Source organism: Octodon degus, unplaced genomic scaffold, assembly GCF_000260255.1.
Source record: "Octodon degus isolate 3935 unplaced genomic scaffold, OctDeg1.0 scaffold00296, whole genome shotgun sequence".
Classification (NCBI taxonomy): domain Eukaryota; kingdom Metazoa; phylum Chordata; class Mammalia; order Rodentia; family Octodontidae; genus Octodon; species Octodon degus.
In genome coordinates, this window is record NW_004524872.1 from 740428 (window position 1) to 754389 (window position 13962).

A 13962-nucleotide genomic window follows, 5' to 3' on the forward strand; every position below is an offset into this window, starting at 1 on the left:
AATAGGTATCATTTAACTTTCAAGACTTTCAAAAACAGACATCTTGGACTCGGGGGCACAATAACATTCTCTAAAATAAATAGAATAGGAATGCTGGATGGCAAATAGCCGCATGCGCTCCAGGAATAGCAGGAACAAGCTGTTCTGTGCTGATGGTTCCTGAGCCAGTGTTTTTAACACCCAGTGACATTAACTTCGCATCTTAATCAAGGCCGGGCACTCTCAGCAGCCCTTAAAGCATTACCTCCCCAAGAAATCACTCTAAGTACCCTCAGATTGAAAAAAAAATAATAATCCTAGGCACCATAAATTGCACTTAGCAACTACCCAACCATATTATTTCCTTCCTGCGTAATGTAATTTTTGTTTTCTCATATAAAGGACTTTGGCTATTTAAAAAAAAAAAATTATCCTCCCTCCTGAATTAACCTGGCTTTTATTTAACAATCAAAGAACAAGAGTGAAGTACTTCTATAACTACCTTGTAAGTAAGCAAAGGTAAAGATTTTCTTTCCTAACCATTTCAAATGCAAATTGTGCAGTCGGGAGGTATCAGATTGTGGAGAGTGGAGGAGCAGGAGGAGAAAGCCTTACCGAGAGCGCTAAGCCTTGCAGTACACCCAGCAAACAAGTGTCATCATTGAGTGACAACACAAGTCGTCCCTTCAGGGTTCCTCGTTTCTTAGTCATTGTCTCGTTTATGCAACAAATAATTACAGGAATCACTGAACAAGCCTGGCAACAGCCTCGCCCTCACAGGCTTACAGTCTAAACCTAGATGGTTTCATTAATTCATTCCACAAATAATTATTTCATTTTTCCCTAAATCTTGAGCTTTTGCCATATAGGAGACTTGGAGAACCATCATCGGGAAAAACATGGCAAGATTCTGTGTTCAAGACATTACTTCTAGGGTAACAAAACGAATAAACAAAATGACCTCGAGGGTTAAGTATCAAAAGAATGCCACAGGATGTCGTGATGAGTGGACTAGGCGCGGGAGATCTGCGGAGGAAGGACGGTGCCGAAAGACCTAGGGAATGAAGTTGCCGCTAGAGGTAGCGTGGTGGCTGGCGTTGTCTTTGTCGGGCTCCACCATGGCCTACCGGGGTCAGAGCCAGAAAGTCCAGAAGATGATGGTGCAGCCCATCAACCTCATCTTCAGATACTTACAGAGCAGATCCCGGATCCAGGAGTGGCTGTATGAGCAAGTGAATATGCGGATAGAGGCTGTGTTATTGGTTTTGATGAGTACATGAACCTCGTATTAGATGATGCAGAAGAAATTCATTCTAAAACAAAGTCAAGAAAACAACTGGGTCAGATCATGCTGAAAGGAGATAACATTACTCTGCTACAGAGTGTCTCCAACTAGAAATGATCAATGAATTCAAACAGCAGGGAAGTGAGGCAATGACAACTATGATGCTATGTAAAAAGGCAACTGTTTAAGTGGTTTGCCCTGGGAGTGTTTGTAAAACATTTGTTCATATTGTTTTGACTACCCTTATGTTTTTACTGAAGGCCAATAAATGCAGAGTTGTTTTTATTTAAAAAAAAGAAAGAAAGAAAGAAAGAAAGAAAGAAAGAAAGAAAGAAAGAAAGAAAGAAAGAAAGAAAGAAAGAAAGAGACAGACAGACCTAGGGACGGGGGCTACGAGAAGCTACCGCGTCCTCTCGCTGAGCCAGCAGTCAGGCTGACCGGGGAACGTGCGTTTCCCCTCCGCGAGATTGCCAGTTTGCGGGCAGGTGGAATGGGCACCGGGCACGTCGGTCGGCCAGCCGGTATGGTTGACTGCCTTCCGCCCCACAGGTGCCTGAATGAGACCAGGGCTGGGAGCACTCTCAAATCTGAAGCCACCGAAACTTATTTGAGGGGCCGGGGAGATGGCTCGGTAGAATAAGCGCTTGCCTAGCAAGTGCAAGGGCTTGAGTTCAATCCCCGGTTCTGCAAAAGAAAGAAAGGAAAGAAAAAAAAAATGGAATTTATTTGGATGAACTCCATAAACACCATCCCTCCAAGGCCGCAGGCCTCCCGACCTGCGCCCACCCCGCACAGCGCAGCCAACTGCGCCGCGTCCCGGGCGCCTACGCAAAACAGCGCCTGCGCAGCGTGGCGCCCGCCGGCGGGAGCGCTCTACCGAGCTCTGCGCCGGCGCGCTGCGCTCGCTCGCGCAAGGGGCGGGTCTTGCGCTACTTGTGCCGCGCGCAAGGGGCGGGGCTTGGTTGCGCCGCGCTAGACCTGCGCTGGCCCGGCCGGGATAGGGCGTAAAGCGCGCGTCGGGACGTCCTCGCGCCGGCCTCACGGCGCCTGCGCGCTGCGGTGCCGGCCGGGTAAGGGGCGGGGCCGCAGCACCTCTGTGCCTCATTGTCCCGAGCGCCTCCGAACACCGAGCGGGCCGCCGGCACTATGAAGATCTGGACTTCGGAGCATGTATTTGAGTGAGTCTGGGACGCTCCGGGTCAGGAGTGGAGCGAGACAGAGACGACCTCAGGGAACTTCCCGACGTCGGGCCTGGCGGGGGAGCCGAGCCTGGGCCCCAGGGAGCGGAGGAGGCAAGGTCACGACCCCGGGGCCCGGAAGTGCGGTGCTGGCGGGCCGGGGGCGCCGGCGTCGGGGCTGGCGGGCGGAGTCTCCGGGAACGTAGGGGGCGTCGCGTGGCACGAGGCCCTCGACAGCTCTCAGGACTGCCACTTCCGGCCTCGAAAAGCCCATTTGGGGCGGGAACCGACGGGTCCCAAGAGAGGCGAGGTTTTCTCTTGAATCCAGGAGCCGCAGCCTCCATCTGGGTGACATTTCCAGTCCTGAACGTGAATTTCAGGTGAACTGGGGCCACCAGGATGCGAAACCTTGATGACAGCTCGTTCACCTGAGGAACACAGAACCTTGGTTTTGGAGTCCAAGGCCTCGCTCTGGCTCCAGCAAGCTTGTAACCTTGGTTTCCCGTTTATGTCTGAAATGGAAGATGAGGTTTGGTTAGGGTCTGCCTGTGTAAGATCTCTGGGACCAAGATGAGGTTTGGTTAGGGTCTGCCTGTGTAAGATCTCTGGGACCATATTCAGTTTTGGTTATCGTGAATTTTATCCGTTTTGTTCTGTTTTGAGACAGGGTCTCCGTATGTACTTCAGACTGATCTTGAACTCATTGGGTAGCCCAGCCTGGTCTCGCACTCACTGCAATCCTCCTGCCTCAGCCTCCCGAGTGTTGGGATTACAGGTGTGCACGGTCACACCTGGCAATTATCAGACTATCCTGAGATTTAGTAACAAAAGAAGCTTTAAACCAGTGGAATACTGTAAATTATCTTCAGGATCCACAATTTCACATACTGGGGACGAGGAGATGGTTCAGTGGAATAGGTGCTTCCCTGCCAAGTGCAAGGGCCCTAGTTCTAATTCCCGATTCTGCCAAAAAAAAAAAAGTTCACAATTTCACATACAAAAAAAAAATCACAAATACAAGCAGCTATGATATCTTTGGCCCAAATAAATGGGTAGTCAAGAGTAACTCCTCCACTACTCTTATTGACTGACTCCCACTGATTTTTTTTTTCTTTGTTTGAGGGGTACTGAGGCTTGAACCAGGTTTCACACATAGTATGCGAGTGCCTTACCACCAAGCCATAGCCCCAGCCCAACTTCCTCTGATGTGAATGCTACTGTTGGTGATTTATATTTCATTCCGTTTCTAAGCGATCTGCATTTGGCTCATGTTGCTGCTGTTACTGCACTGTTTTAATCATTATCACTTTGTGGTATATTTTAGTGTAGGCATTTGAGTTTTAAAAAGTATTTCTAGGGCTGGGGAGATGACTCAGTGGAATAAGCGCTTCCCAGGCAAGCACAAGGGCTCGAGTTCAATCCCCAGTTCCGCCAAAAAAAAAATAAAATTTTTAAAAAGTATTTCTAGGGGGCCGGGGAGATGACTCAGTGGAATAAGTGCTTCCCTGGCAAGTGCAAGGACCTGAGTTCAATCCTCAGTTCCACCAAAAAAAAAAGTATTTCTACAGGGGCTGGGGAGATGGCTCAGTAGGATAAGCGCTTGACTGGCATACTCAGGGATCTGAGTTCAATCCCCAGGGTGGGGAAATAGCTCAGCGGTATAAGTGCCTGCCAGACAAGCACAAGGTTCTGAATTTGATCCCTGGTACAAAAACAAAACAAGAAAAACCAAAAAACTTAAGTATTTCTGGGGGCGGTTTTAAAAGAAGTCATCCAACAAATAAATAAATGAAGTCATCCAGGTGTGGTACATGCCTGTAATCCCAGCACTCAGAAGGCTGAGGCTAGAGGATTGCCATGAGTTTGAGGCCAGCCTGGGCTTCAAAGCAAGACCTTGCCTCCAAAAAAAAAAGGTGTTGATGTAGATCGGACCCATCGTAAGAGCCCACTGTTTCCTGGAAAAAACAGACTATTAGAACCAAAAGGGAAGGTTTCTTTTTTCCTTAATTTATGACCTTTCTTAAGGGGAAAACCCCAAATCTGTAGTCTTCCTTGTGTCCTTTAGTCACTTGCTTCACTAGTCCCTGTCAATATCTGAACCTCAGTTCTCTTCCTGAGGTGAACTTGGCTCTGATTCTCTTGATTTTTTTTTCTTTTAAGGACATATGTTTGCCATACATAATCATTGTTTGTTTTGGGGAATTGGCACGTGTGTATAACATACCTTGGTCATTTTCCTTTCCTTTACCCCCTCTGTAACCTATGCCCTTTCCATACCCCATCTCAAAAAAAAAAATTTTCCGCAATTCATTTCAAAAAGTTTTTTGTTTCATACCATCTTGCCTTTGTTTTATTTTCATTTATATTTTAGATTTTCTCATCTAAAGGAAACTGGGATAGTTTACTATGTCTGATTTATTTCACTTAACATTATGGTCTTAAGAGCCATTGATTTTTATCCAAATGATGTGCTCCCCTTCATTTCATGGCTGAATTCATTTGTATACTTACAACTCCCACACACATACACAGAAACGCAAAGTCTGCCCAGAAAATGTACACGTACTTCAATAAAGAATACCTTGTATAAATACTTTAATATTAAATTTATTGAGATATCATGAGATTGATACAAGCTCCCTTTGGCCTCTATTACTGCAAGAGTACTCAAAGTAGAGGCCATTAACTTCCAGGCATATATTGGTATGATGAACTGCACCATCACCATATACTGGTCAGCATTTTCAATTCCTTCTCTAAGGGCCAGTAGTGCAATGGGTTTTCTTTAATATATGACATCCTTTAGGGTCCCCCATATGAGGATAATGCCATCTGTTGGAAAAAAAAAAAATCATAACTATTGGGGGCCAGGGAGATAGCGCAGTGGCAAGCGCAAGGTCCTGAGTTTGATCCCTGGTACCACCAAAAAAAACATACTGTTTTTCTTAAACTGTATACACTTTTTTGGCAGTCTATACATAGCTCACATTTTCTTTTTCCAGTTGTCTGTTGATGGACAGCTAGATTGTTTCCATAGTAAAGTTGGGCAGGCATGCATGTGTCATTATAGTATAATGTCTTCAACTCCTTCAGGCATATACCCAGGAGTGGCACAGCTGGCTCAAAGAAAATTTCTACTTTTAGTCTTTTCAGGAATGTCCATACTGATTTGCCTAGTATTGTACTAGCTTATATTCCCACCAACAATGTAGAGGGTTCCTTTTCTCCCTTATCCCCGCCAGCTGTTTTTTAATGATGGCCATTTTGACTGGGGAAGACAAAATCTCAAAGACATTGCATTTCTGTAATAGCTGAAGATGATGCATATTTTTCTCATGTATTTATTGACTGTTTGACTTTTTTTGAAAAGTGTATATTTACTTCATTTGCCCATTTTATGATTGGGTCACTTGTTTTGGGGACATTAGGTTCATTTTGAATTCTTTATATAGTCCAGATACTCTTGTCAGAAGATTATTTGGCAAAAATACTTTCCCATTTTGTAGGTTGTCTTTTGATTGTTACTTTTGCTGTATAGAAGCTTCTTATTTTTCTATAATCCTATTTGTTGATTCTTGACATTATTTCCTGTATTGTTGGAGTTCTATGCAAGAAGTCCTTGCCTGTGCCTATGATTTCAAGTGTTTCCCCTTTGTTTATCATCCAACAGTTTTAAAGTTTCTTTTTTTTTTTTTTTTTTTTTTTTTTTGATACAGGGTCACGCTACGCAGCTTGGACTCGTAGTGATCCTCTTGTCTCAGCCCCCCCAAGCACTGGGATTACAGGCAAGCGCCACCATGTCCGGTTTCAGGGCCAGCACAGCATGCGGCACTGGAGATTGACCTCGGGTCCTTGCATTTGCCAGGCAGGCACTTAGACCGCCAAGCTATCTCCCCAGCCCTAAAGTTTCTGTTTTTGTATTTAGGTCTTTAATCATTCTTAGCACTCTCTTCTCTTTAGCATGTCCCCACTCCCCTCACCTCTTCTAGTACTCTCTTTTTTGTCACAGACCTCATAGAAGTTTGATGTAAGCTCTTGTATCTTCCTTCTACATTCAAATAAATGCTGCCCATGTATCAGGAAAGGAAGCTCTGCTTGAGCTTTTTCTCCAGATGGTTTGGGCTACACAGTTAAGGTCCCATCTAGACACTGGCATTCGTAGCACTGAGCACCAGCCAGTCTTGAGCTTCAAATCCTTATTCTCAAGTCCCACCACACACCTGAAACCACTACCCACGTATCCAGAGATTCACCACACTGAGCTTCCCTGACGCTGAAGGCATAGTGGCCTCTCACAAGTCTTCTCACTCTTAACATTTTCATGATAGTCTCTAAAACACCTAGCATCATTCTATGTTTTAGCCATCCTTGATTTTTTTCCAGCACTACTTCCTCTTGAGACCTGGCATAAAGTTGGCATTCATTTTTGTATTTTACAGGATCTTACTACATAGCTCAGACTCATACTGATCCTCCTCTTTCCAGCCTTCCCAGCACTGGGATTACAGGCATGCGCCATAATGCCCAGTCTCTGTGGCTAGCTCAGTGCACCCAAAGGCAAGGCAGTTGCGGCATGTGGTGCCAGGGATAGAACCCCAAGCCCTGCACTTGCCTAAGCAGGAACTTGGTCCACTGAGCTGTCTTGCCAGCCCAGTTGGCATTCATTTGAAGTCAGTCATTGATTCCTTCATCATACAAGAATGCTGTGGCAGGTGTGGTGGCATACCTGTATTCCTGGCAGGAGGATCGCTATTGAGTTTGAGGCTGGCCTGGACCACATGACAAGACTCTTATCTTTAAAAAAAAAAAAAAAGCCCAGTATGTGCTAGGCCCTGTTCTTTGGACTCATACGTTAAGGAATTTCAGACACTTAGTGCTTCTATACAGTTCACCAAGTCCACACCTCATCTTACAAGTGGAAAAATTGTGTAGGTTCTCTTAATTCCACTTTGGTGGCGTCTTTTCATGTCTTCTAGTGTTAGGTATTTTTTTCATATAATTAAGTTAAAACTAATTGTTGGAAGTCTATTAATCATAGTGTGTATCTTTTGTAATGGTTGATCTAATTATGTTTCATAAAGCAGTCTTAGTCCAACCTAAGTCAACATAGATGTTTTCAAGTTGGCTTAGAAAACAGAGATAGCCTAAATTACAAATAATGCACAAGCACCCTGAAGCCATGTGGTTATTTATTTTTTAGAGGAGGCAGTGGGAAGAGATAAGCGCATGGAAGCCAGCTAACCATGGTATATGACTAGATGGACAGGAAAGAAGTTCATCTGATTTTCATTTTAGATAGTTGCCTTGGTAACAATCAAGAGTGCTTGGCCTGTATCATTTCAGTTTGTGAGGATGGTTTAAATTTATGAAGCTATTCCACTTACATATCTGAATTGATTACTCAATAAAGCTTGAGATTAAAAACAGAATAAGGTTAATTTATACAATATTATAGAGAAAATGAAGACATTAAAAATCATGTCACTGATTGTCCAGGGTTCTGGAAAATTAATGGAGTTGAGGTTTTCCTTCTGTTAACAAGATGTAATTGTCAATCTCAGTTCCCTGAAAAGTTGAAATAGATTAATGTCTGCCCTTTTGCTTCTACAAAAATAAAAAGTAATACTGTATGGCTTATATAATCAATGTAGATTAAATATCATCTCCAGACCTCATCTTTTTCCTGTAGAATGAGGACAAGAAGTTGAGTATGGTAGCTTATACCTATAATCCCAGATACCTGGGAGGCTAAGGCAGGAGGGCCCCAAATATAAACCTAGTCTGGGCACTTTGGCAGTTGAGCAAGACCCCATCTTAAAATTCAGAAAAGGCTGGGTTTATAACTCAGTTGGAAGGCTATGAATTCAATTCCCAGTACCTCAAAGATAAGTGAAAGAAGAGAAGAAGGATAAGTAGTGTGGCAGGGTTAGAATCAGACCGCACGTAGACTAAACCACCTTTAATACTAATTGTAGTTAAAAAGGGTTTCTTTAGAAAAGGATGCAAGAAAATAAAAACTGCAAGTTCTCAACTGATGTGGGATTACAACTGTTTAAACCTTAGGTGATAATCCCTATTAAGAGAGATTATTTGTGCCATGCTGGCCTCACACCCAGGGTGTGCTGAGACAGCAATTGAGATTGGGCACAGTGGCACACCTATAATCCCAGCTTTTGGAAGACTGAAAACAGGCAGATCACTACAAGTCCGATCTAGTAATGAGACCCTGAACACCCTGTAGACCCTTCCCTAAAAATTAAAAAAAAAAAAAAGAGCTTATTAGAAAGTGGCATATTGGGAGCGCCTTAATAACATATTGAGTGACCCTTTTTAAACAGTCACTTCTTTGAGGAAAACAATGGCTATTGACTGGTAGGACCACTGGTACACTAATAGAAAAAATTTTGATAACTCTTGATAGTTACAGACTTTGTAACCCCTGTAACAGTGTACAGTGCCTACTGTAAGAAAAAGACAATGTCTGTAAGTTCTTTTACTCCATAACTTCCTAAAGTTGTCATCAAAGGATCATACTTTCTTTGCTGTTTTTCTCAGAAGACCCTAAGTTTTTTGTGGCAGTACCAGAGATCAAACTCAGGACCTTGCACTTGCCAGGCAGGCACTTACACCACTGAGCTATATCCCCGGCCAAAGAACTAGTTAATTTTTTTTTTTTTTTTTTTTTGTGGAACTGGGGGTTGAACTTAGGCCCTTACATGTGAAGCGATTAGTCAGGAAACTCTCCTGTAGGTCATTTGTTCTTTATAGACGTCATTTGTTCTGTATGGCCTCTATTCTAGAAAAATATTGAAGTTTGTGCACATTAAAAATGTTAATCAGCCTCCCAAAATCATCATTCAGCCAGTGTTGCAGAAAGTAATTTTCCCTAGGTAAACTCATTAAGTTCCATTGTAAAGAATGATTTGATGGCTTATAAAAAGTTATTTAATTCATATGCATATTTCTAACAATTTTCAATTTGTGTTGGCAGCCACCCGTGGGAAACTGTTACCACAGCTGCGATGCAGAAGTACCCAAACCCTATGAACCCCAGTGTAGTCGGGGTTGACGTGCTGGACAGACACGTCGATCCTTCGGGCAAGCTGCACAGCCACAGACTTCTCAGCACCGAGTGGGGGCTGCCTTCCATCGTGAAGTCTGTAAGTGTGTCCTGACTCCCAGAGAAATGCGACTGCGTAGAGAAGTTTCCTAAACCACATTATCATTTCAAGTAGGTTGTGGGAGCTGATTCCGAATGTCATTTTTGCATCAGTTCAAATTGTATTACAATCAACTTGAGTTATGAGTGTATAATGAATTGGAAATATTATTACAGTCTTCATGAAGGCATTCGATAAAACCTTCTGAAGGAAGCCAACCAGTGCTCTGAAATCTAAAAGGAGTTATTTTGTTTTCCCTGCTTTTTCTGGCAACCTGAGACCAATAATAAGATTTAGCATCACTGGTCTGATCATGACTGCTAGGCAACAGTTGCTGTGGACAGTGGTGGGTTGTGTACATTGTGTAAGGTGAATATTCTCAGGTTTGCTCTTGTCACCTTTATTCCAGAGTCAGGTATTCCTTCCTATACACTGAGAAACATTTCTATTCAGTTACAAACAAGCAAGCTCTAAAGAGCTAATTTAATAGCAAGAAACTAGAATGCTGATTTATTGTAAATGAAAAAACTGCTCTGATAAGTGAATCCAGGTCTCTATATAGCTCCGCCCAGAAACTAAATACACATTTGTCAACAGTAATTGATGCTTTGTACAGAGCATGGCATTTGATAATGTAGACAGAGAAATGAGTGCAGTTTGATGGGCTTAGGGCTCACAGCACAGGGTATGACCCTGGGTGCTAACGTGTGCTCTCCACCGTGAGCTAGCCGTCTCACTGTCTGGAGAAAGCAGCTTCGAGGACTTCTCCTTGGGCAGCTCTGGCAGATACTGACAGACCTCTTGAGTTCTCCCTTTTCTAGATACCAAATTTCTCTAACTCAGATTTCTACATTTCCACTTCATACTTCCTGCTCACACATGGGTGGTTACAGCATTAGATAGACTTTCCCTCTGACCTTTGTCTCTTTCCCATTTTTTTCAAAACATTTTTTTGTTGTTGTTCCACAAACTGTACATTTGTACCTTGAAATACCATATTGGTAAACTTAGTTAAGAAATCTTTAAGTAAAATAAAATTTTTTAAAAAATCCTTTCTCTCCTTACTAATTCCAAATGTTTTATTTAGATTATTGGTTCAGCAAGAACCAAAACATACGTGCAAGAACATTCTGTAGTTGATCCTGTGAAGAAAACAATGGAACTCAAATCTACTAATGTAAGTGCAGGCTCTCTTTGCTTTAATTTGGAACTGTTTAGCTTGCTCTTTTTTTCCCTCATATAGTTGACAGGTAAATGCGTGTATGTTCTTCACTATGTAAACAAAAAGTCAGTATTCAGAAGCTGTGTTGTGTTTACCCTGTTAACTTTAAGCCTCATCACTGCCATGGACCTGCCTCTTCCAAAAGCTGTCACTCAATAAAGAGGATTTGGGTTCATGGCCATGTGATTATTTTATTATTATCACTATCATTTCCTTGAATTTACTTTTAATAAGAAAGTAAATATGAAAAATGATGCTATATCTATGAATATTTGATATCATTAGTGAAACGTAATGTATATTTGCAGAGCAGTGTCAAATATTTAAGATATATTTGCAGTTATTAGTTGGTTTTACTGTTTTGTATGTTGAAATAGTAAGACTTTGGTTCATGTGTTAATTTGAGAATTGTTTTTAATCTCCATTTCCAAAATGACAAACTTCTCCCCCCATTCTATAGATTTCTTTTACAAATATGGTTTCAGTAGATGAGAGACTTATATACAAACCACATCCTCAGGACCCAGAAAAGTGAGTAAAAAGTTAAGGCTTATTTTACAAATCTTTTTTTTTTAATGAATTTTTTTATAAAATGAAAGTTGGGTCATCTGAACTGTGGCTGTGCTTTATGCCAGGACTGTCCTGACTCAGGAAGCCATAATCACGGTGAAGGGAGTCAGCCTGAGCAGTTACCTGGAAGGACTGATGGCCAGCACAATATCTTCCAATGCTAATAAAGTGAGTAGGCTGCTTCCTCATTGTTTAGTATTGCCCAGTTCATTTCCTGGAAGAGCTTGTGCTGAGTATGTGTTTGTCCTTGTAAGCTGATTCTCAGCCACTCTGCAGAGCAAAGAGAGCGAGCATTAGGCAGCTGTTTGCACAGGCTCTAGCCAGCACACCTGAGCTCACCTGCGAGCTCCAGCCTAAGCAGCTCTCAGCCACGGGCAGTAAACTGGACTCTGAGCCTCAGTTTCCATCTGTGATGTTGAGATCATCCTCTTGCCAGGTTGGCATGAAGTAACACTGCAGGTGTGTGGCCCTGGGTTCTGCACATAGGACGTACTTAATATGTGGTTATCACTGCTTCAAGCTTTGTTTCTCAGCTTTTTCTTATTACCTCCTCCATTAGGTTTAGACTTTTGTCCTAATTGGCACTCACAAAATTCTTTAATAACTATACTTAGACATATATATGCTTCATACATAAAAGAATGAAATTATGTTAGGTAAAGAGCTATAAAGAACTGCCTAATGCATTATTGTTTAAATATATTTGATAAAATTATTCGACAGTCGAAGATATTCAGAGATACTTTATGCCAAGCAGAGTGCTAGGCTAGACTGGGGACATAGATAGAGCAGAGAGCAAGGCAAATGTCTGTGAAATTAAGAACAAAGCAACACTGTTCCTATACCACGTCACTGAGAAAAGGAAAGACAGGTATGAAAGTATCTGGGTGTAATTCCGCCGAGTGCTGAATGGGTGGGTGGTGGGTTGCTTGTGAGGGGTGTGTCGGAAGATCATTCTCGCTGGGAGAACTGCATGTGCAAAGGCCCCGAGCCAGGAAACAGCATGCGCCTCTGCTCCTCAGAGAGCTGCGGAGAGCACCAGAGGGGTAAGGAAGCAGTCCCAGACCGGGTCCTTGGCAGCCTTGTACAGGACTTTGACTTAAAATGTAGACATTAAAAATAAACTACAATAAAATAATGTGGACTTAGAGAGGTTGACTAACCATGAAATAAATAAGACATCCTGTCACTTAATTGTAGATTGATTGGAGAACATCTTTTGCTTACAAAATAAAAGTCAGTTTATGGATCAAGCCAGTTGTTCAAGGCCTTTGATATTTGGTAAATAATATTAGAAAAGAGAGCAAGGACAAGAGTAATCTGTCCTTATGAGACTTAGTTACCCTTAGAACACTCCCTGTTACTTCCTTGTGTGTCATTGGTTTGCTGCATGCCTTTGTTACCACTCAGTAACGATGAATGCATTGGATCTTTTTAAGGGCCGAGAAGCAATGGAATGGGTAATACGTAAATTAAATGCTGAGATTGAAGAATTGGCAGCTTCAGCAAGAGGAAGCATAAGGACACCCATGGCGGCGGCGGCTTTTGTAGAGAAATGATAGAGAACATTGGTACACAGCGCCAGGTCTCTCCAAGCTGACAATGTATTTATTTGTTATTTTTTAAAAAACAACTATATTTTAGGTCGATTTTTTTTTTATAAACTGGAGTAAAGCTTTGTGATTTTCATCAAAACATAAAGTACAGGTGTTGTAAATCACAGGGATCATCTGATGTGAGTATAACTTGAAATAACTAATTGTTAGGGTTGCAGTATTTATTGAAATGTAACTTTTTATAAAAGCACTAGGAAAAATTAATATTGACAGTGAGTCTTCACAAGGTGGAATATTGAAGCTTTTCAGACAGCAGGACTTTCCCTGCTGTGGACCAAGCAGAGCCGCCTTTACACGCACAGGTTGCTGTGCTGCTGCAAACTAGACCTGGGGGGTACTTAAAAGGAGGGATCACATAGTTGTAAAAGACATTAATTAATTTGTATAAAATAACTTGCTGTGCTAGAAACCACCGTGTTTTGATCGAGTACTTAAATGACAGTTTTGGAGTAAAATTATCACTACAGTAATATGGCTCCAACAGAAATAATTATTTTATTTTATTAAAGGGAACTATTAGTTTGCCAAAAGATTTGTGACTTGGAAAAGGCATTACCTTCCTTGGGTTTGTACTTTGTGACATAGCACACTATGCCTGGGCTGGTTCTGCCAACTAAAAAAAGTCGTTACCTGAGTTCTGCAGCACCCTTCAACAGAAGACCCCTTAACACCTGAAACAGGAGCCGCTGTTCACGTCTTGGAGCGCTCACATGTGCTGAACTTACACACTGCCATGTGTCAGAGTCGTGGTTCTGTAATTACAGAGGCATGATATGCCAGGCTCCTTGAATATAATTACTTTCTGAAGTAATGGTGACCACAAAACATCTTTTTTACCTGAGCTGCACATCATTTGAAATTCCTCAAATGGGATCTCGATGTGAAGCATAAATCCCGGGTACTTAATGCTTTTAATAATATGGTACCAAGGAGGGGCGTGGGGACGCCGGGG

General features: G+C 42.3%; 1 protein-coding gene and 1 pseudogene across 1 annotated transcript; both read left to right on the forward strand.

Annotated features, from left to right (window-relative positions):
* The first annotated feature begins 1048 nt into the window (after positions 1 to 1048).
* Positions 1049 to 1375, forward strand: LOC101582055 (annotated as a pseudogene).
* Positions 1376 to 2294: 919 nt separating this feature from the next.
* On the forward strand, positions 2295 to 13454 carry Prelid3b (PRELI domain containing 3B). The gene is made up of 6 exons (XM_004647227.2): positions 2295 to 2442; positions 9434 to 9602; positions 10690 to 10779; positions 11285 to 11355; positions 11460 to 11562; positions 12834 to 13454. The coding sequence occupies exons 1-6, from the start codon at positions 2411 to 2413 to the stop codon at positions 12951 to 12953; spliced, it is 585 nt and encodes a 194-aa protein (XP_004647284.1). The 5' UTR covers positions 2295 to 2410; the 3' UTR covers positions 12954 to 13454.
* Positions 13455 to 13962: the final 508 nt, after the last annotated feature.

What these genes read in the sequence shown, in the direction of transcription:
- Prelid3b (XM_004647227.2), top strand. Translation starts at nt 2,411, where the DNA reads ATGAAGATCTGGACTTCGGAGCATGTATTTGA. An exon ending in ACTTCGGAGCATGTATTTGA is followed by an intron (nt 2,443 to 9,433) that starts GTGAGTCTGGGA and finishes TTGTGTTGGCAG; the next exon opens with CCACCCGTGGGAAACTGTTA. An exon ending in TGGAACTCAAATCTACTAAT is followed by an intron (nt 10,780 to 11,284) that starts GTAAGTGCAGGC and finishes CCCATTCTATAG; the next exon opens with ATTTCTTTTACAAATATGGT.